Source organism: Rousettus aegyptiacus, unplaced genomic scaffold (assembly GCF_014176215.1).
Source record: "Rousettus aegyptiacus isolate mRouAeg1 unplaced genomic scaffold, mRouAeg1.p scaffold_m13_p_7, whole genome shotgun sequence".
NCBI lineage: Eukaryota > Metazoa > Chordata > Mammalia > Chiroptera > Pteropodidae > Rousettus > Rousettus aegyptiacus.
Window position 1 is genome coordinate 107,938,118 of NW_023416310.1, and position 21,293 is coordinate 107,959,410.

At 58.4% G+C, this 21,293-nt stretch overlaps 3 protein-coding genes across 6 annotated transcripts; 2 read left to right on the forward strand and 1 right to left on the reverse strand.

Annotated features, from left to right (window-relative positions):
* The first annotated feature begins 479 nt into the window (after positions 1 to 479).
* LOC118605201 lies at positions 480 to 3,695 on the forward strand. The gene is made up of 2 exons (XM_036224465.1): positions 480 to 1,552; positions 1,642 to 3,695. Exons 1-2 carry the CDS (start codon positions 480 to 482, stop codon positions 1,664 to 1,666), a joined length of 1,098 nt encoding a protein of 365 aa, XP_036080358.1. The 3' UTR covers positions 1,667 to 3,695.
* A 3,819-nt stretch (positions 3,696 to 7,514) lies between these two features.
* On the forward strand, positions 7,515 to 16,975 carry MGAT4B (alpha-1,3-mannosyl-glycoprotein 4-beta-N-acetylglucosaminyltransferase B). Of its 2 annotated transcripts, XM_016147743.2 has the most exons (15): positions 7,515 to 7,740; positions 12,690 to 12,875; positions 12,964 to 13,104; positions 13,176 to 13,309; positions 13,695 to 13,741; positions 14,040 to 14,153; positions 14,354 to 14,429; positions 14,528 to 14,642; positions 14,911 to 15,041; positions 15,211 to 15,318; positions 15,419 to 15,612; positions 15,967 to 16,045; positions 16,131 to 16,218; positions 16,306 to 16,418; positions 16,518 to 16,975. In XM_016147743.2, exons 1-15 carry the CDS (start codon positions 7,644 to 7,646, stop codon positions 16,539 to 16,541), a joined length of 1,647 nt encoding a protein of 548 aa, XP_016003229.1. In that variant the 5' UTR covers positions 7,515 to 7,643; the 3' UTR covers positions 16,542 to 16,975. The 2 variants fall into 2 exon arrangements, with proteins under 2 accessions (XP_016003229.1, XP_036080651.1); XM_036224758.1 differs by having other exon boundaries at positions 7,547 to 7,740; positions 16,131 to 16,418; positions 16,518 to 16,878.
* Positions 16,976 to 16,983: 8 nt separating this feature from the next.
* On the reverse strand, positions 16,984 to 20,753 carry LTC4S (leukotriene C4 synthase). 3 transcript variants are annotated; one of them, XM_016147741.2, is made up of 6 exons: positions 20,596 to 20,731; positions 20,253 to 20,451; positions 18,738 to 18,837; positions 18,564 to 18,634; positions 18,393 to 18,474; positions 16,984 to 18,215 (listed from the first exon to the last, which is right to left on the reverse strand). In XM_016147741.2, exons 2-6 carry the CDS (start codon positions 20,272 to 20,274, stop codon positions 18,074 to 18,076), a joined length of 417 nt encoding a protein of 138 aa, XP_016003227.1. In that variant the 5' UTR covers positions 20,275 to 20,451; positions 20,596 to 20,731; the 3' UTR covers positions 16,984 to 18,073. The 3 variants fall into 3 exon arrangements, with proteins under 3 accessions (XP_016003227.1, XP_016003228.1, XP_016003225.1); XM_016147742.2 differs by having other exon boundaries at positions 20,253 to 20,378; positions 20,596 to 20,717; XM_016147739.2 differs by lacking the exon at positions 20,253 to 20,451 and having other exon boundaries at positions 20,596 to 20,753.
* Between the last annotated feature and the right edge of the window lie 540 nt (positions 20,754 to 21,293).

Genomic DNA, 21,293 nt, shown 5'->3' on the forward strand with positions numbered 1-21,293 from the left:
ACTTTCTCCTGACTCCTCCCCGTCCTGGACTTCTTGCCCCTGCGTTGCATGGCAACCTAAATGCTGTGGAGATTCCCCCACCAATCCCTCAAGAGAATCCCTAGGCACGGGACATCACCTTGTTCTAGCCCTTCCTGAAAAGCCTAACAGCTGTGGGGACGTTCTTAAAGAAGGGGGTTCGAGTCATTTGGGAAATGAAATAAAGCCACGACGATACGCTGATGGGGAGTTGGGTCAAGCTGTCGGGGGCGTGAGAACACCAGAGTCTCTTCCACGGCTGCTGGAGGGTGGGAGCAGCCATTCTGGGCTAGGCTGATGGCATCAGACACGGGAGTGGGATGCCTGCGCCTCCCTGGGGGCACTGAGGGGGCGCTCGCCCCTTGGTCAACAAACCCTACGCACGGGGCAGTGGGGACAGCTCTCACCAGCGCCGACTTAGGGAAAAGGGAGGAAGGAAGGCAGCTATCTAAGGCGGGGCCATGCCCCCAAGACCCGACGGGCGGCGCTGCGGACCTCTCTCGCTGAGACTCCGCCCTAGAAAAACCAAGCGGCCGGGGGCGGAAGCGGCGGAGGCTCAAGCCAAGGGAGAAGGGCGGAGGAGCATTAGGGTCCGTGGCTTGCCTGGAGGGTGGCTGCACCTAACGCCGTCGCCACCCCGCCGGAGCAGCGTCGTCCAGCCAGCCCCTTCTCCCCCCGCGCGTCCTACGCTCCCGGCGCTGTGCGGGGTCCTGGCCGCACTTAGAAGCTGGCAGGGGCTCCGGTTTCCCGCAGCGGGAGGGAGAGCGCACTTCGCTCTAGGCGTCCGATTCGCTGGTCGGAAGTGCTCGGGCCGCCCGGCAGCAGGTCGGCTAAAGCTGTTCATTAAGTGGGATCCCTGGGCAGGGGGCTCAGACAGCGAGGATCCTAGTGCCGCCCCTTCCTCGGTCGAGACCTGCCTTGGGCAGGCACTGCTGGGGCCCCCAAAGCAGAGGGCCGGCCTGACTGCGGAAGGTTCTGGAAAGATAGGAGGAGTCACGGGTGAGAGGGAAGCGGGCTGTGAGGAGACCAGGCGACCCTGCGACCGTCGCAGGCGTGTGGGCGGGGCAGACTGGATGACAGCCGTTACAGGCAGAGGGGCAGAGGGAGTGCAGGAGAAGGGTGCGGGGGCCCTTAGTCCGGCTAGGGTGTCAGAGAGGTTAGCGTGGCAGTTGCCAAGGAGCGCTGGTCCCAGGACAAGAGTAGAGGATGCCGGGACCCCGGCTTTTGGAGTGGGGCAGGAGTTTGGGGTCACGTGGAGAGGGCGGTTGCTGCAGGTCAGGCTAAGGGCCCTGTCCCCACTCCCCTCCTCCCGTGGAAAACCTTCCGGAAAAAGTTCTCTGGCTTTGATCTACGCCTCTTTGGCTCCAAAGTCTCAGCCAATGGCTCCCATCTCCGCACGCCCCGCACCTGCGCTGCCCCCTTCGGCTCGGCCTTCCCGCCAGGCTCGGCTCTTCCGCGTCCCTACATGCCCGGTGACGGTGGGCACCCCCTTTGCTCAGCCTGTGTCCCCGCGCCTGGCACGTGCGAAGCTCAGGTAGCATGTTAGCAGGGGTAGGAGAGGGGTGGGGGCTTGGGGGTCTTGAGCGTGTTGGACCTAACACGTGTCCCGCTCCTGTAACCCAGATGGTGCAGAGTCCTCCTTGGATAAACACCCGCCTCTGGTGCCCCGCCGCCGCGTATCAAGTCTCTGCGGGACTGCCATGCGGGGCGGCCTGGTTCCAACCTTCCGACAGCGGGACAGGGCAGCCCCAAGGCTCCGCAAAGGTGACCACGTGAAGAGAAGGCTTGCGGAGGCCCTAGCGACTGAGGCTGGGTCCCCGGCACCCCACTCTGCCTGGCGCCCAGGAGTTTGTCTGGCAGGCCATGAGCTAAGAGAGGGCCCTAGCTCAAGCGGAAAAGTTGGCAGGATGGGGGCCACTGCAATCTAGTTAAAAGCATGTCAGCGGAGGGGAGAAGTTGGTAGCTACTGAGAAGCGCACACCCCTTTCCTGGGCTGTTGGGACCCACTCCACTGTGCCCCTCAGTCTGTGCAGGTCCCCTAGACCAACGGTCTCCAACTGTTTTTGGCTGACTTGCAGCTCACCTCCTGCTGTGCGGCCTGGTTCCTGACAGGTAATGGACATGTTCTGGGGATTGGGGAACCTTGCCCTAGACGAGAGTTCTGGTGAAGGAGGGGGGTTAAAGCCTTTCCCACTCCTCTCAGATTTTATTTGCCTTCCTCATTCCCATCACTGGCTCAATGCTCAAATTTTCCTTTGGGGATTCACTGTCCCACTACCATTTTTGGTGGTGGGGGGGGGGTAGGCACATGACCCAGGTTTGTAGCCCTTGGGTCAGTGATGGACAAGGAACCCCAAATGGAGGATGAAATGCCCATGGAGGCCACCTGGGAGTGGGAATGTGCCTATGAACCCCACCCACACTGAGCAGGAGATCAAGGCCTTGTCTTTGCATCTGAGCTGCTGGGTCCCCGCAGGCCTGACGCTGGACCATGAGGCAGCTTAAACCAGTTGATTTTGGTCTTGGTTAGTGTATCCAAGAGTGCAGAACCACCACTGCCCCACACCCCATGCCTGCCCAAGGCTTCCCAATGGCAGTGATGGTCACCACAGTGCAGGCTAGAAACATGGGACCACACCATGTTCTTAAACCCTAGCAGTTCTTGTTGATTGTACATCCCAATAACAACAACATTCATGTGGTGCTTCTCTTATGCAGGAAGTATTCTGAATATTTTGTATATATTAACTTATCTGCTCCCTAGAGGTGAGACTGATTAGTTCTGGCCAGGGACCTGAGACAGAAGAGCCACATGTCACTTAGAGGCCAGGGCATTTATTTCTTTGCTAATGCTGGAGCTTCTAGAGCTCTCTCCCTGTTCTAGGCAGGCTGTGATGTTCAGGCAGTTGTTCTTGTAGCCTGAGTGGGAACAACATGAGCAGAGCCCCCAGGGGACCCGTGATAGATACACGGCTTTGCGAAATACACTTTTATTAAATCGTAGGAATTTAGTATTATTACAGCAGCATAACCAAGCCTATCCTAACTGATAATTATCCCCCATTTTACTCCCTGGGGGAAATGGACACAGAAAGGATTAAGGAACTTGCCCAAAGTCACACAACTTGTGTCACACAGTGGTAGAGTCAGAATTAGGAACCCAGGTAGGCTAATGATATACAATCTCCTGAACATGGTCCTGACCCATCTTCTTCTTTTCATTTCTAATACTCCCTCCCCCCGCCCCCAGCACACACACCATTCCAGACCATCTCTCTCCTAGAGACCTATATGGAGGCAGAGAAAGTTTTCTTCTACCCTATTAGGTTCGGTAGTTGGGGCCTGTGAATTAAACCGACAAAAACAGATGAGTAAGAACAAAAACAGATTTTTATTCGAGTACTAGGTGGTTAGAATTTGGGGGATCATATACCAATTTAATAGGGCAAGCAGAGGGAGAGTTGGGGAAGAGAGGTACTTACATGGAAAACGTGACCTTTAGGAAACATAAATGAGCCCTTGGAGGATAGATGGGTGGTACGATTGATAGTTTTGTGCCAGCATATGGTTTTATTAGGTCTAAGAGTCAATCTTTCCCTGGTTGCTCCTGGGGAGGGGATTTAGGGCCACTGAGTTCTGTTGGGAGGCTCCGCTTTTAGGCAGATAAAGGAGTTCAGGAAAAAAGGCTATTCTCAAATGCCTTGAACTCAAAACAATTTTTATGACACTGTGGCATATTCTGGACTCCCTCCCCTACAGCAAGCCCTGGCTTGGCTCCCTGCTTCCTCTCTTCTTCTCCCCAGTCTCTGTTCTAGGCCTACCCAAGTGACCATTTCAAAATGTAAATCTGTGTGGATCCCAGGGCAGCCCCCACTCCTCTTCCTGCTCTGGACAGTCCCCATAGCCCCAAGGGCAAAAACTCAATTCCCTGACAAGATATGCTAGGTCCTGGTGCTCCACCCTACCCCTGGCACCCTTTCTCACTGAGCTATATACCGGCTGACCTGGGGGTCCCTTCAACAGAGACATCTGCAAATGCTGAAAAACCTGGCTCCCTTTGTGAAGACAACTCCTCTCCCTTGGGTCAAATTGTTAACCTCATTTGCCCAGGGCAGCCCTCTGTCCCTTGGGCACTGTAATTTCCCCCAGGGGAAGCTTCCTGAGCTCCAGCACTAGGCAGGGTGACTGTGGGTGGGACTCTGGCAGAGCAGGGATCAGGACAATGTCAGCACACGTGTGTCTGTGTCGCTAGTGACTCAAGCGTGTCTGGCACATGACAGATAGAACATTTGTTATGAATGAATATGGGAATAAGGCATCCCAGGAAAGAAGGGCCCAGCAGAGGTATGAGAGGAGGCTTAGGGCAGCACTCCCAACTCTCACTGTGACAGAGACACCTTTTAGCATCTGGAGAAGACAAAGGGCCCTTGCTTAGAACCAGGTTCCAAAATGTCGAAAATAAAGTATATTGCATTACAAAAGGAATACTAATATTGAAATGCAAATGCCAAAATATAAAAACACAAATTTGGGATATAGAACTATCTGTGATTATTAACTCATTAAGATACAGATGCAGGGCTAATAAGTACCAGAAACACCAGGTAGTTGTGAGTTTGCAACTGCTGTTTTGAGGCAGCTGCAGCACCTGCAGTGAATATGAAAACCCTGTGTTTTCTGGGTGACAGCCACAAGTACTGTCAATTCTGCTGGACTTTGTTGTCTCATTCATAACTCAAGGACATACAAAGTTTCAGTTAGAGTTTAGTGAAAAGAAAGATGGATTTTTTTTTTTCCTCATCTCAGCTCCTGGGCCTCCCCAACTCTGGATGCTTGGACCACAGGTAAAGAAGCCCCGTGAAGAAGGATGAAAGGACTGGCCATCTCCAAGGGCTATCCCAGAAAATCTGCCGAACTCATTGTGGGCCAAGGGCTGGCATGGAATCTGGACACAAATGGGCATTTTTACTCTGTGGGAAGCAAGAACAAAGGAGGAAGGCCCGCAGCCTGGGGTCTGGAGAGAAAGCAGGGCTTTCTGTGCCCATTCAGCTCCACCCTCCCTCCTGTGTGTGGGCCAGGGTCACTGTCCCCAGCACAAGAAGTAGAACCTGGGATGGGGGGGTGCCCCACCCTGGGCGGCAGGGTGACAGGCAGAGCTCACCTGCCTAGAAGTGCCCAGAGGGAGCTGAGCTGCAGGCAGGCCCTGAGGAATTCATTACAGGAGGGCATCTAGAGCAGTGGAAAGCTGGCTGAGAGCCAGGCAACTGCTGCCCTGTTTCAAAGGATGAAGGTCGGAGTGCAGAGGCTGCAGGGAGGGATAGGCTAAAGCGTGGGGGCAGCAGGGCCCAACAGATGCATGCAGTGGGCCTTTCCTTCTGTGACGTCACTTCTGCAGGCTCCAAGGGACATAGCCCCCTTAGGCTTCTGTTCTTGACCACCCCCTCTCCAGCCCTCTTCTAGTTGTAGCATCCAGCTTTCTTTCAGAATATCCCCTCTTGCCCTCAATGCATAATCTTAGCAGGATAGTCAGACCTAGTGCTGACCCCTTCTCAGCTAAGTGGTAGGTGTGTGCCCCTAAGTGGAAGTGTGGCCCCAAGGACCCCCTCCTGGTGTGCTGATGTGGCAGTGGGGAAGAGGCAGCCTGGCTGGGGGCGGGGGAGGTCTAGAAAGACTGTCCTCCATCTTCGCTGCCTGGACCCTGTGGCTGCCCAACTGTAGCCATCAGTTTCAGTGTGTGGCCCCCTCCAGCCTACTCCGCCTGATCCCTCTTCCACCCTCCATCACTCCAGACCTCACACTTCCCAAAGTCAATCACCACCCTTCTCCCCCACTCCGGCCCCGGACAATCCCATTTCTGACAGAGACCCTGTACTCTCCAGGCAGTACGGCATAATTCTAACCCCTCTTGAGCCACCGTGTCCTAGCCCCTCCTGCCCCAAAGCCAGGATGTGGAGGGGGAGAGGACTCAAGTGAGTTCCCACACTTTAGTCACTGATAGGCCATTTCCTTAATTTTTACTGGATTCATAATTTTCCTTATATCAACTTATTTTTAAACTTAAATACACATTTTGAAAAGCTTTTAAACCATTTGTATCACATCCCAAATGAAAAACCATTATCCCTTGCCACAAATAGAAGACGCCTGTAAAAACAAAGGAACACAGGCAGTTTCCTCCAGAAGGCTCTGACAAGGCGGGTCTCAGTTCATAAAGTTCATTAGCAAGTTGAGAGAAGAGTACTGCTGTGTTAGCACCAGAATCAGGCCTGCAGGAAAGCTAAGGCCAGTCTGCTGCAGCCACTGGCCCTGCCTCTCCTGCTCCTGGCAGAATTATCTCTGCAGAGGCCACTGCCCAGGCCCTATGGTGCTCCCAGCTACCATCCTGCCTTAGGTGTGGGCCTGGGCTGAAAGAGGACAACAGATTCCCAGCGTTCCTCAGTCTGAACTCACCCCAAAAGACCTCTCCCACCTAGGTCTCCAGGATACTAGCAGCTGATGCTGGGAATCAAGACTGAGGAATGGTGCTGAGGCCCCTAGTGCCTGCCCAAACAGCTTGTGTTGGGCGAATCCTTTTATGGTTGGTCCCCTTCCTGGTTCCACAGAGGACTGGGGAAAGCCTCTAACTGGTACAAAAATGAAGGTGTAAGTGCCCTGCAGTGAAAGGAGAGGCAGTGCTGAAGCGTTAGGAGCTGAGGCCGGTACCACCCTGAGGTTGCACCGGCCTCCCGCCCATCCGCGCCTAGCACCTGGGAGGCCAGTCCAGCTCTGAACTGGTCACTGTGCTCAATACCCACACACATGGGGTCCATTGCTGAAAACAGCCCGCTATCTCTATTTTAGGAAGCAGGAGCCCTTTCCGTCCATAAGACGCCTTTATCCCGCCGACTAGAGAAAGGTCCTGGCAGGGGAGGTGGCGGGGGCGGGGGGGTGCCGGGGGTGGAGTCTCTGCATGACCACTCCAATGAGTCTCCAGTCTGGAGGCAGCGCCCGCTCCAGCCATACTTTCCCCCCTCCCACAGCCTAGAATCTCTCGAAAGTGAGGGAGGAGCCTGAGGTCTCCGAGTAAACAGGAGTAGGGTCCGAATCTGGGGGGTGAATCATAACCATATCACTTAGGAGTTGGGGTGCCAGGGAACGCCACCTGCACCAAAGCCGACCCACACACGCGAAAGCCCCGGCCTCAACCTACCTGAGGCCAGGCCCAGGGCGGCCCTCAGCCGGAGGCGCGGGAGCGCACGCGGGGGCCCCTGTTTGGAGCTGAGCGCTGATCCCCGCCCCGCCTCCTTGTGGTGCTGGCGGCAGCGGCGGTGCTGCGGCCCCTTTAAATCCGGGCCGCCCCGCCCCACGCCGCCGACTCCGCGGCGGCCTCGGATCCAGGCCGGGCCGCGGCTCTTGCCGCCCAACCTAGCCCAGCCTGGCCCGGCCCAGCTGCGGAGGGAGACCTCGCGCCTCGCGCCCCGCGCCCCGCGCCCCGGCGGAGCCGGCCCCAGCCCCGCCCGGCCCCGGGCCCCGCCCTCCTTGCCCCGGGGCCGGGGCCCCCGCCGTACCCCGGCCCCGCGCCCCGGCCCCGGCCTCCCAGGCCATGCGGCCTCGGCCCCGCCGGCGCCCGCCGCGCTCCCGGGGAAATGAGGCTCCGCAATGGCACCTTCCTGACGCTGCTGCTCCTCTGCCTGTGCGCCTTCCTCTCGCTCTCCTGGTACGCGGCGCTCGGTGGTCAGAAAGGTGAGCCCTCCCCGCGGGGCCCGCGCCCCGCGGCCCGAACCACACCGGGGCGCACCTGGGCGCCCTCATCCAAGCAGGTCCGGGTAGTAATCGCGAGAGGCAGCCGGAAGCCGACGCCGGAGCCCCTTCCCCGCCTGTCGGCACGGGAATACGCCCCTCCCATTTTCTCCCCAACTTGTTTGCTGCCAAAATAACGAAATTCTCCGGCCCTCGTTGGGCCGCCTGGCCGAGCACTCGCCGGGTCCCTCATCCGGCGCCGGGACCCGCCTCTGTGAGTGCAGTTACGCCCCTGCTAGCGGTGGTCGCTCCCACTGGCCAGCTGGGGACCTCGGAGTTCTCAGAAAGGGACAGAGACACAAGGTCACAGCGCTGGCAGTACCAGGTGGTTCCCAAGATACCAGCTCCAGGCACCTGGGCAGGAGCAGATACTGTGTTCCTGAGACAGGTGTGAAGGGGCAGCCAGACATCCAGGCAGTGACCTCCACCCCAGCCCACTGCAGTGCTGCTCCCTGGGGCCTCTGCAGCCCTCCTCCATGACATCTGGCCCTAGGAGTGCTCTATAGGGCTCTGGGTGCTGGAGCAGCCTTCCTGTGGCTGCTGGCCTGGGAGGACATGGGAGGCCCCAGGAGCAGCCAGCCTAAGCTCGCCACCAGCTAACTCAGTGTGGTCTCACTGGGACGTCACCTCCCACCTGAAGTTTGGCAAGCTGGCCAGTCCACCACCATGGCGCTGAGTCTGGCCCGCACATTTGGAGGTGAGGTATGAAGGGAGGCAGTCCCCAGCACTGGCTGGAATCGCCTGGTGTTGACTGGGATATCTGGGGCTGGGGAGGCCCTTGGCCACCCAGCCTGCAGTCCAGGAGGCACTGGGGAAAAACTGCTTCCTTCCTGCCTCCTGGCCTTCCTGCAGAAGGCCTAAACAGGATCAGAGTGAGGGCAACTTACCCTCTGCTTCCCTCCCTTCACCCGCTTCCTCGTTCGCCCTTATGCACTAAATGAGGCTGGGGCAGGAGTTAGAGCCTTCCTGACCCCCCCATGCCTCAACACCCTCCCACCTGGTTCCTGCCTGTCCAGCCCTACCTACTGCAGTCCTCCTGTTTGATGGAAGCCATGGGCTCTGAGGGGATATCCCTAGGGTTTGGCGCAGGGAAGGCATGGCTGGGAAAGAGTTCTCCATAAATCTCTAGCTGGGGTGTGTCACCTGGGAGAGGGCACAGCTGGGGCAGCCTTTGCAGGTGGGATGTGTCGTGTCATCCTGAGAACAGCATTTTGGACCCTTGAGAAAGTGGTTATGTAAACAGACTTGGAGTTACTCCATGTAAGCATGGAGGCCCAGGTAGGGCTGTTTGTGACAGGCTAGGCACATACGTCCAATTGTCAGTGAGTGCTGAGCCCCTGTACCCTGTTCGTGACCAGACTACAGTTGCTGTGTACCTCCTGCAGCAGCCACCTGCCCTCAGCCTGATGTCAGGAGCTGCAGTGCCAGCCCACCAGGGCACCTTCTCTGGAGGCCTGATTGGCCACAGGGAGCCAGTGTCTAGAGCAGCAGAGGGGATTCCAGTGTCTCCATTCAGGTTTCACTCACTCATCAAGGAGGCTGGTACTCAAGAGCCTGGGGAGCAGGAGAGCACCCCCAGCCAAAGAATTGTGGGGCTCAAATTCAGGGGTCCTTATACCTGGAGCACGGAAGCCTAGGAGCCTGTGGTGAGGGCATGACCTGGGTCTTTCTTGTCATGGGCTGTCACTGTTTCTGAGGGCCAAGTCTTTGAAGGACTCAAGAGAAGCCTGAATCTGGGCTCTTATGGCACCTCCTCTCATTCTTACATGTAGACAACTGTATGGAATGTGTGGGGAAGCCGGACTGGACCCTGGCTTCCAGTTTGCAATGAGTGGGGAGCTCAGGATAGAATTGGCCTAGGCACAGGTACTTAGGGGAAGGGCAGAGGAAACCTGGTCTGTAGGGAAGGGAGGATGTGGAGCCAGAAAGGAAGGAGGCAACAGGAGCAGGTGGCATCCTGGAAGCCCAGGGTCAGGAAGGATATGTGGGTCTTGGCACGATGGACCCTGGATATAGGTTTCACATCCAACCTTGATTCAAATTGTGCAACAACTCTGCCGGGGCTCAGACTGTAGCTCTTAGCCAAGTGTCTGCTGAAAGCCTGTCCCCAGAGAAGACGACAGATCCTCCAGGCAGCTGGCTTCAGCCACATGGCACCCCCCAGCATCCCAGCCTGGACTTCAGCAGTAATGGCCACTCCCCTTGACCACTAGGAGTCGGGGTACAGGTCCTGGAGGAGGTGGGCGTCCGCCCCTTAGCAGCCAAACTTCTCTGGGCCTGGCTCCAGCCTGTGCCCCTCTGAGCCTGTTTCCCTCTCCCTAAGTATGGGATATGAGGTCTTTTTTCAACTAAGAGGGGACCAAGGGCAAGATTGTGGTCTGTGGGCCTCAGATGTACTGATTACTCTGCCTTCGGTGTATGTGGGGGGCGAGGGGGACGGGGAGCCTCCAGTTCTGTGGCCATAGCTGCAATCCTTCCCCGGGGCCAGCTGCTCCCAGGGCCAGGCCCCAGCCCCACCTCTCTGGGGTAAGAAGGTATGGATGGAAGAGGCCAGGTCCCCTCAGCCCTAGCCCCCAGGGACTTCTACCCTGCCCACCCCCTACCCCCAGAGGCCAGGGTCTCCCAGGTGTTTCCTCTTCCTATCACCAAGCTGCCTTCCCAGCACACTTACCACTTATTCCAACTACCTTTGGCCTAAGGCTCAGCTCATGGGGAGGTAGGCACGGAGCTTGAGGTTCTGGCTTTGACAGGAAAGGACAGAGTAGACCCATGAGCAAGAAGCCAGGGATGAGGGGAAGGCTGGGGACCTTGCAGGCAGCAGGCAGGATAGGAGCAGGGGCAGGGTGCTAAGGAACAGGGCCTACAGTGTTCAGGGAAATGACAGAAAGGCTGCGTGGGCAGGAGCCAGGCCTGGGAATGCCTGGGGCCTATGCCACTTAGTAAACAGAAGCTCAGGACCAGGGGGAGGAGGAAGGACAGCATGGTAGGGAGTAGGCTATGCCCAGGCCTTGGTGGTTGGGGAATCCACCTGGGCAAAGTAAGGCTGACAGAGCTCAATTAATTTAAAGATCAGAGAAGAGGGGATGAGGCAGCGACAGCAGTTGTGGGGGGCGGATGAGGTCTCACTCCCCTCCCCCTGCTTCACAGAAGCCCATTGCAGGGGGCTACCTTGGACAGGACCCAGTGGCTTCACTAGGCTTCACTAGGCAAAGACTCAGGATGGAGGCCACCTGCCATGTCCAGGTGTCCAGGTAGCTCTGAACTCCCTCCGGCTGGGCTCCCCTGCTGCCCTCCTTAAACTTTGGGGATGGTTAGCTCCTGTTTAAGGGGTCAAGTTTCCAGGGTAACCTGGCCTTGGAACCCAGCACAGCGCACCAGAACATCCGGTAATCTGATTCCTCTCTCCTCCCCCCTCAGGGCTGTCCCCAAGCTTGGGAGCTTGTAGTAGCCTAGACTTTTTGCCCAGGGCAGTCTGGGTGTGTGTAGGGAGAGTGGGGCAAACTGGGTATGGAATGCTACAGAATAAATGGGGTGTGTCCTGGGGTGACTAACTTTGCCTTGGCTGTGACCCCTGGTGCTCATGGCTGTGGGGAATGATACCATCCCAGGGCATTCTTGGAGCAAGGACCCCACTGGGAGTCCAGGAGCAGAAGAGCTGTCTGGGAGTGGGAAAGGAGTTCTAGAAGGCTTCCTGGACTTAGAGACTTTAAAACCAGGCCTTGAGGGCTACATAGATGTTCATTCAGAAGAGGCAGGAGAGACCGCAGTGTGTGTGAAGACACGGCCATTAGGCACAGACGAGGAATTGTGTGTGACAGCAAATGAAGAGGCAAGTAAGACCAGAGGCCTGGAGTGCACAGTCCGCCAGGAACCACAGTACCAGCCACAGGCAGGGATGTTGTCTATCTCATTCTTGCTCCCTGGTCCCTGCCTGACCAGTAGAGCCAGGTATGGGCCCCTGAGGGTCCCTGTCCAGGGACAGGCAGCCCTACCTCTGTGTTGCTCCGGGCCCCTGCACCCAATGTCCACAGCCGGGGCCCAGCTGGAGGTTCTGACACTGGTCTCCAGAAAAGCAGGCCACAAGGTGTTCAGAGCTGGTCCCCTCTCTGCCACTGACTCACTAAGTGACCCTGGACTACTTTCTTAACATTATTTGCTCGTTTGAGTGCTGGGGGCAGAACTGCAGCAGCAACCCCCTGGGGCTAATGTGAGACTGAGGGAGTTCCAAGGTGGTGCCTAGTGCAGGATGAGCAACCAGGGACGAATGGGCACTAGGGGCATACTGTCACAGACCCTGTTCTCAGGCTCAGTCCTACTTGGAGGAGGGGAAGGAGAGTCCAGGGATGTTGTCCATCCCCAGAGCTGCCTTGGGGATGGGCTGCCTGTGATCGCCTCTATGAAGCGGGCTGGGGAGCGGGAAATGCTGGGTACTAAGAAGCCCCTTGAAGAAGGATTGGGTCCTTGTGCCATGGATGGGACCTTAGGTGTCCCATCCCCTGGAAGGAGCAGATGATGCAAGGAAAGCCAGAGGGGGCTTTGGGAGCCACTAGATGGAGAAGATCAGTCTGAGACTTTCCAGCCCCTGCTTATTGTCCCACCTGGGGCTGAAAGTGGTCCTGCAGCCCTCCCACTTCAGATGCCTTCTGAAAGGAGAAAATAACGGGGGGAGGGGGGTGCAGTTCTGGGCAGTGCTAATCCTCTCCAGTGGAAGCTTTTCTCCCCCATGTGTGTCAGTGTGACTTTAGTGACCTTTATGTAACCCCAGAGAGTGCACGTTTAGCAAGCATGAGAACAGATGTAGATAGCTGTCACACAGGTAGGCACATAGATATGTGCTCTGGCACCCTCAAGGGGTCGACTGCCCCTGGTGACAGCATGTGGACCACCCACAGGCGATGTGGTGGATGTGTACCAGCGGGAGTTCCTGGCCCTGCGCGACAGGTTGCACGCTGCTGAGCAGGAGAGCCTCAGGCGCTCCAAGGAGCTCAATCTGGTGCTGGACGAGATCAAGAGGGCTGTGTCAGAGAGGCAGGTGCTGCGAGACCGAGATGGCAATCGCACCTGGGGCCGCCTGACTGGTGAGTGTCCCAGCAACATGGCAAGGGAGGCAGGGCTGGTAGCAGGGTCACCTGTCCTTTCTGACCTGTCTTTTTTTGACCCACCCAGATGACCCACGCCTGAAGCCGTGGAATGTTTCGCACAAGCCTGTGCTGCACCTGCCCACTGTCTTCCACCACCTGCCGCACCTGCTGGCCAAGGAAAGCAGCCTGCAGCCGGCTGTGCGCGTGGGCCAGGGCCGCACCGGAGGTAGGCACAGGGCCAGGAAGGGCTGGGGCGTGGTCCTATTGTTGTGCCTAATTGACCCTCTGCCCCTGCAGTGTCGGTGGTGATGGGCATCCCCAGCGTGAGGCGCGAGGTCCATTCATACCTGACAGACACGCTGCACTCACTCATCTCAGAGCTGAGCCCACAGGAGAAGGAGGACTCGGTCATCGTGGTACTGATTGCCGAGGCAAGTGAGCTGGGGGCACTGGGTCGGGGGCACAGTCAGAGAGGGACACATGACACAAATAACAAGAGAGATGGAGAGAGAAAGCTATCGAAAGTTCACTGTCATTCACAAATTTGTCAAGACAAAAAGCTAAAAGGAAAGAAACGTTTTCACAGCCTTGTGGAGATACCAGTTACCTACTGTGCCCCACCCCATCGCCAAGGTACCCCAAAGAGTGTTTTCTGAGGCACCTGTGGCCCATATGCCCAGCCTTACTCCACCTTCAGGATGGAGGGCTCCCTTAATGTGTGGGGTTATCTGAAGCCCTCCCCACTACCCCTAGCCCCATCTCCCAGGCATCTGGGGGTACAACTGGGCTTAGGGAGGGCACTTGATCTCCCCACAGACTGACCCACAGTACACCTCAGTGGTGACGGAGAACATCAAGGCCTTGTGAGTACTGGCATGGGACAAGCTGGGGAGGGCATCTCCTTTTTGGGTGTTGGGCCGGCAGGTGCCAGCCTTCCCACAGGACAGTTCCCTCTCCAGGGGAGAGTGCGTCCCTTGTGAGAGGCATTGGGTGTGTAGAGGTGGCCCAACCCCTCCGGGGTCCTATTTCCCCACTAGGCTGGGTATAGTGTGGGGATGTCTGCCTGGTGGGCCTTAAAAAATGGATGGAGACTGGTCAGCTTGGCTCTAGCCGTGTTCTGGGTCCTAAAGGCTGCACACCATTGGCCTTCCTGTCCCCCAGGTTCCCCACAGAGATCCATTCCGGGCTCCTGGAAGTCATCTCCCCTTCCCCTCACTTCTACCCTGACTTTTCCCGCCTCCGAGAGTCCTTTGGGGACCCCAAGGAGAGAGTCAGGTACTAGCACTCTTCCTTCCCACACCCCCAGCAACCTGCACACCTGTGCTGAGAGCCCATTCTGTTGGCGGCAGTGCCCCCACATTCCAGTGGAGGACCCCTGCATGGGGGGAGGGTTCTACCCACCCAGTACGTCTGTGGCAGCCACACTGGACAGGAAGGGGGGTGAGGTTCTGAGCTCCTGAGGCCCTGGCCCGCAGGTGGAGGACCAAACAGAACCTCGATTACTGCTTCCTCATGATGTACGCACAGTCCAAAGGCATCTACTATGTGCAGGTCAGCACAACCCTGCTCTGCCCTGCCCCAGCCCCCAGCAGGTCCGGAGAGGGGGGGCCCCATCCTGAGTCCCGCCCCCTCCTACCCCCGCTGTGCAGCTGGAGGACGACATAGTGGCCAAGCCCAGCTACCTGAGCACCATGAAGAACTTTGCGCTGCAGCAGCCCTCGGAGGATTGGATGATCCTGGAGTTCTCCCAGCTGGGGTTCATTGGTGACTGACTGGCCAGAGCCCCTCAGTCTCCCCCCTCCCCCGCTTCCCCCACCCAGTTCCCTGGATTGGCCACTGCAGCCCCACCTGACCTGTTCTCACCTGCCCTCAGACCATCACTGTCTACCCTCTGGTGCCATCACCTGCCTGCAGCAACCACAGGGTTTGCTGTGGGACCCTCCCAAGTAGCCCCTCACAGGGATTAAGAAGAAGGAGGGGGCGGGCAGAGCTGCCCACTGAGCACCCCTTCCTTCTACACCCCCGCCCCCAGGGAAAATGTTCAAGTCGCTGGACCTGAGCCTGATCGTGGAGTTCATCCTCATGTTCTACCGGGACAAACCCATCGACTGGCTTCTGGACCACATTCTGTGGGTGAAGGTCTGCAACCCTGAGAAGGACGCGGTGAGTGGGGCTGCGCAGAGGTGGGCGCAGCAGCGGGGCATGCGGCCTCTGGTCTCCTTTGTGGCTGCAGGCATGCACCTGGCTGCAAGGAAAAGGTTCTGCTGGCTGGGGAGGCCATGTCCTGAGAGGTGGGCAGAGCTGAGCCCAGGGTGTTGCCCACCTCCCACAGAAGCACTGTGACCGACAGAAGGCCAACCTCCGGATCCGCTTCAAGCCGTCCCTCTTCCAGCACGTGGGCACTCACTCATCGCTGGCGGGCAAGATTCAGAAACTGAAGGTGGGCTGAGTCCAGGAAGAGGGTGGGCTGGGGTGGGGCAGGGGGTCAGCATGGCAAGTCTGGGGCCCATTCTAGCACTGCTGTCCCTGGGGGGCTGCAGGACAAGGACTTTGGGAAGCAGGCACTGCGGAAGGAGCATGTGAACCCGCCAGCCGAAGTGAGCACGAGCCTCAAGACGTACCAGCACTTCACCCTGGAGAAAGCCTACCTGCGTGAGGATTTCTTCTGGGCCTTCACGCCTGCTGCAGGGGACTTCATCCGCTTCCGCTTCTTCCAGCCACTGCGTCTTGAGAGGTGTGTCAGCACCCACAGGTCCACATTGGGAGAGGGGTGGGTGGCTACCAGACCTCACCACAAATTTCTGTGACCCTATCAAAGGACACAACCTCACCATGCCTGTTTCCTTACCTAAAGAGTGGGGCGCATGGGGTAGCTACCTTGTAGAGATTATGTCAAACAGTGCCCACAAGAGCTCAGCAATATTACCTGTCACCATCATCCGTATGATAAGGCCTTGGTTGCCTTGCACAGCCCAATGGCTGCCCCTGGCGGTGCCCAGCCTCATCCAGCAACCGAGGCCCAGGCCAGGCCTTTTCACTAGGGGGCAGTGCCCATCCTGCAGCAGCTCACAGGCCTGTCTGGCCGTAGGTTCTTCTTCCGCAGTGGGAACATTGAGCACCCAGAGGACAAGCTCTTCAACACGTCTGTGGAGGTGCTACCCTTTGACGTGAGTGTGGCGGGGTGTGGGTGTGCGCTGAAGCTGGCTGGCCCTTCCTACAGCTCCTGGCTTCAGCCCCTTGATTTGCCCCCAGAACCCGCAGTCAGACAAAGAGGCCCTGCAGGAGGGCCGCTTAGCCACCCTGCGGTACCCGCGGAGCCCCGATGGCTACCTCCAGATAGGTGAGTGGGGTTGGCAGGCAGAGGTGTGGGGACAGGCTGGACTGAGCAAGGACCTGGGGGTAAGCTCTCAGCGCCGCCCTCCCCCAGGCTCCTTCTACAAGGGTGTGGCAGAGGGCGAGGTGGATCCTGCCTTCGGCCCCCTGGAAGCACTGCGCCTCTCCATCCAGACAGACTCGCCTGTGTGGGTCATTCTGAGTGAGGTAAGGCAGGACAGGGCTGGGCACAGGGATGGGAACAGTTTCCCATAGCTAGATGGGCCAACTCAGTAGTCCCTGCTGACTCTGGGCTGGCTCTTTCAGATCTTCCTGAAGAAGGCCGACTAAGGCGGGGCTTCTGAGAACTGGCCCTGAAGCCCAAAAGGCCTGGCATGTCTTCGCTGCTGCCCCCGGAGGGCCAGGTGCGACAGACCCAGCCTGAAGGGTTGTTCCTGGCACTGCTCAGCGGCCTGGGGTCGCCGCTGGCCCGAAGGCCCCAGGAGCTGGTGCTGCCCGCCCACTGGGCTGAGGGAGGAGGTGGCAGTCCTCACACTGTGCCTGAGGCCGACCTGTGCCGCCCAGAATCGTTCGCAGCCAGCAGGCTTGGGCCAGGCCATTTTAGAAGAGCTTTTTCCTGGGCGCCCGCGGTCTCCGGCGCGAACACTGGAATGCATATACTACTTTATGTGCTGTGTTTTTTATTCTTGGATACATTTGATTTTTTCACCTAAGTCCACATATACTTCTATAAGAGCGTGACTTGTAATAAAGGGTTAATGAAATCTGTGCCTCACATGGGGTACTCTAAGCTCAAGCTGGTGGAGGGAGGCCAACTGGTGAGGGGAGGCAGGGCACCAGGTGATGCTACCCTGAGGCGACCCACTACCACGTTCCGGCCAATCCATGCAGCAGGACTATCCCTAAGTGCAGCTCAGCCCATTTTCCCAGGACAATCTGGTCTAGGCCTGAGCCACCTTGAAGGGTCTGCCCACTTGTGCACGTGCAGGGGTGAGTGAGACCACGGAACACATACTGGTGCCCAAAGTTGTCCCGTCTCCTTGAGGTTTCCCCAATCGCGCCACCTACCTCTCATAACCCCAGCTGCTAGCACGGGAGCCTCTCAAACAGAATGCATTCCCCTCATCTTTTCGTTTCCCCTTTAAAGAGTCTTAGCCCTGCCCTTGTCCAGGTCCCCAGGGCCCCCTCATTCCCACCCTTTCCCCTTCTATGACACATTTTAGGGCCTCACGCCCACCTCGGGGGCCTTTGTACACACTATTGCCCTGCTTGGAAAGCTCTCTGCTGGCTGGGCTAAAAGTCACCTCTTGAAGTATGTTCTGTCCCGCGGGCAGAATATCCCTGGGTCTAGTCACCCAAAGTACCTGGACGTTTTCCTGTGAGTGCCTGTCATGAACACACTGACCATACTCACCATCCTCACGGCCCCACAGACCCCCAGGCAAGGTGCCCTGAACGCTTACGCTATTCTAGACAGCAGGGACCCAGTGCTGATAAGAAAGGGCCCCTGGTATCGGTTATGAAGGCCCGGGGATGAGGAATAGGGTGGCTGAGGGGCAGGCCTCAGAGGAGCAGGGGCAGGCAAGGAGAGCGCGGACTTCACAGAGGAGCCGGGGATAAACCTCGGCAGGGCAGGGCCGCCCCCAGACCGCTGGTGTTGCTAGGAGCAGGGCGACAGAGCATTAGGTCCAGGACCGGATCGAACCCCTGCCTGGCGGGAGCGCGACCCCTTTCGACAGAGAAAGCGCATTCGGGGTCCAGTCACGGGCACTTTATTACAGTCTAGGAAGGGGGACGAACACCCTCCGCCGTCCTCCAGGCGGCCCTGGCTCTTCAGCTCCGCCGACCCGGCGTCCTCGGTCTCAGGCCTTGGGCAGCAGTGTCCCGAGCCATCCCAAAAGCGTGGCGCGCAACTCAGTCGGGAGGAAGTGGACGAGTAGGCCCAGTGCCGCCATCGCCACCAGCAACCAGAGCGCGCGTGCGCTGGCGTACAGGGGAGCCAGCCTGCGGGAGGTGCTCAGCCAGAGCGGGGCGAAGTAGCAGCCCCGCCCTTGGCTCACCAGTCTCAACTAGACCTCCACCAGGGCCCCGCCCACTTGCCCCCACCTACCCCTGATTGTCTCATCCCACCCGCCATCCTCTCCCCGCCCACCAACCTCCTTTCCCTTCCCTAGTTCTTACCTTTGCTGCGCCGAGCGCGAGTACCCCTTAAAGTAGCGGAGGCGCGCGAATAAGTAGACCAGGCCGCATAGGGCCGCCGCACCTGGGGAAGGGTCGAGCAGGGCGGGGTAAGTGCACCGGGCCAGGGATCCCTGGGGTTCCAGTGCACGCGCCCCTGCCCCACGTCCAGACCTTCGTGGAAGAAGATGCCGGCCACCCAGAGTGTGGCGAGGAAGAGCGGGAAGTACTCGCTGCAGTTCACTCTGCGGTAGGGGCGGAGTGGGGTGAGAGCGCGGGCGGGGGCCCGGGACCCTGCCTGTCCTGCGCTAGGTCGGCCCCACCCTGCACCCTCTCGCTGCCCCTCACTGGGCTCGGTAGACGCGCTCGAACTCAGGCGGGCCGGTGGTGAGCGGCGGCGACACCCGGAAGGCCCTGCGCGCTGAGATCACCTGCAGGGAGAAGTAGGCTGGGGGCAGAGGAGGCGGGAATTAGGTCTGGCCGCTGGACGCCCCCAGCTTCCTTCGGGCCCCACCTCTCATCCTGCCCCACACTTTCTCTTCCTCCTCCACCCTGAATTCCTCACAGCTCCCCTTGAAAGCCCTCCGGAAGGTACCTCCCGCCCACGCCCGTGTCCACAATGCTCAATGGGGAGGACAGGTTGCAGCCTCCAGCTTCTTGTGAGTGTAGGGGGAGGGGGATGCCAGTCACAGGGACATCTGCCATGGGTGGGGGACTTTCCTTCTGAATCATTTGACTTGCAAAACACAGACAAATACCCAGCTACCCCTCTCTAGACATGAACCTTGGCTTTGGGGTCCCTAGACAGGGAGTGCCACCACGGCCTGAGGGCAGAGCTGGCTGCATCCTTCCAGGTGAAGTGAAACACACACCTAGTGGCCAGCAGCCCCTGGCCCTCCACATGCGAGCCTCCTGGTCCTGCCTCAGGCCAGAGTCACTCAAGCCCAGGTTCTTGAACCTCCAAACTATGGCATGGCTGCCAGTCTCAGCTCTCCTGTCCAGGCACTCTGGACCCTAGCGTAAACCTGACATTCCCCCACCCCCAGGTGGTTGCAGCTGGGACTTTCCTAGTCCAACCCCAGGCCCCCACTCTTCATTACAGCATGTGTGGGAGGTGCCGAGGGTAGGCTTGTGCATGCCTTCTCTTAACCGGAGGCCAGGCCCTCCCCACACGCAGCCCTATGCTGGGTGCCCCCAGCTATCTTCCTGCAAGTCCTGTGGCCCTGGAACCCTTAGTGCAAGGCCCACTGCAGACATACCCCAAGTGCACTGTGGGTGTCAAAAGGTGGCCGTGCCAGCACAGTGTAGGTTCTAGAGGGGGCCCTGCAGCTACATGAGCAGGGGATGAGGGCCAAGCTTGCTGGTCTGGCTGGAGATGAAGTCTGCTCAGCCCCTCCAGGCCCCTGCCCCAGGTTGTGCCTAGTCCTACCCCATACACTGTGGGGCAGTAGTATCCCAAGCAGTGGGGATATCTGGCCCGGGAATGTGTCCTCTAGCCAGTCTGAGAAGGGCGCAAAGCAGACACCTTTGGGGGACCAGAGGAGCAAGCTCCATCCCTCTCCCACTCTACATGGTTCTAGCATAATGACTGAGGGCAGGGCCACAGGATGAGTCTTTCCTGCTGGGACACCCAGAGAGGGGACAGCTGGAAAGGACAGGGATGACTGAAATAGGGCTGCGCCAGGCCCGCCGCTTTCCCACTTCTGTACCCAGCCCCAGATCACCCATTCATCCTGGCGCACACACCCCAGTTCCCACAACCTAACACAGTTGGATGCCCACCTGTTCCCTGGAAGTCCCTGGTCTCTTCCAGGGTTCTTTATGCTAGTCAAGGGGCCACCACCCCAACCCCAATCCAGGTACCTGGTATGCCTACTTCAGTCATCCATCAGGGGCCTTTTTCCATTTTGCTGCCCTTGTCAGCTTTGGTCCCTGCCCAGGGTTTCAGTCTGCCTTGCAGATATCAGTCCAGGGCTTACCCCTCCTCATCTGGGGAAAGCACAAGCTCCTCAGCCCTGGAGCATCCCAGCTTCCAGTGATAAGGTCGGTGGGGTCAGAAGACCTAGGGCACCAGAGTCTGGGCTAGGGACCTCACCTTTGCCCTCACCTGGGCCCAGGCCCTCCGGGATCTCCCCGGGGCTCGGAGGACAGAAGGTAGGCTTCAGGGTCTGAGGCCCACCCACCTCCCAAACAGTAGCCAGCTCACCTTGCAACAGGACTCCCAGGAGGGTGACGATGGCCAGAAGAGCCACTTCGTCCTTCATGGTACCGGTGGCTCTGTCGGGCTGGCTGGTGTGTGAGAGAGAGGCTAGCTGCAGAGCACTTATCGGCCTGGGCCGGGTGCTGCTCAGAGGCTGACCCCGCCCCTTCACAGTGGAGGGGGCATGGGAGGGGCGTGACTATGGTCAGAGAGCCAGGGAGCTTGGTCAGACTGAGTGGGTGGAAACTAGGGCCAGATGGAGTCTGGGCAGGAGAAAGCAGCTGGCTAGGACAGCCTGGCCACTTCCTCCCAGTCCTTTTAGCACCTTCTGTGCCTAACCATATGCTAAGAGAACCTAAGCTGTCCATCGGGTATGCTCCAGCCTCAAGTGTGTCTAGTCACCATGTCATCCTAATGTCTCCCAGCCAGCTGGGTGCCCATTGCCACCACTTCCAATCTATCACCAAGTTCTACTCATTCTCAAATTCCCCCCAATGTCACCTTCCAAGCCCCGCTCTGCCCCAGTCATATCTCGCCTGGGCACAGGTCACAGGCTCCTCTGGTTACCAGCCCTGACCCGCCATCCGCTCATACACACCCACTTACCTGTTTTCAAATAGGGCTGTTTTGAAACACGCACCTCTGAATGCAGGGCCATCCCAGCCCTCACTAGCTATGCCAGGCAAGTGCTTGTTTTCTTCCAG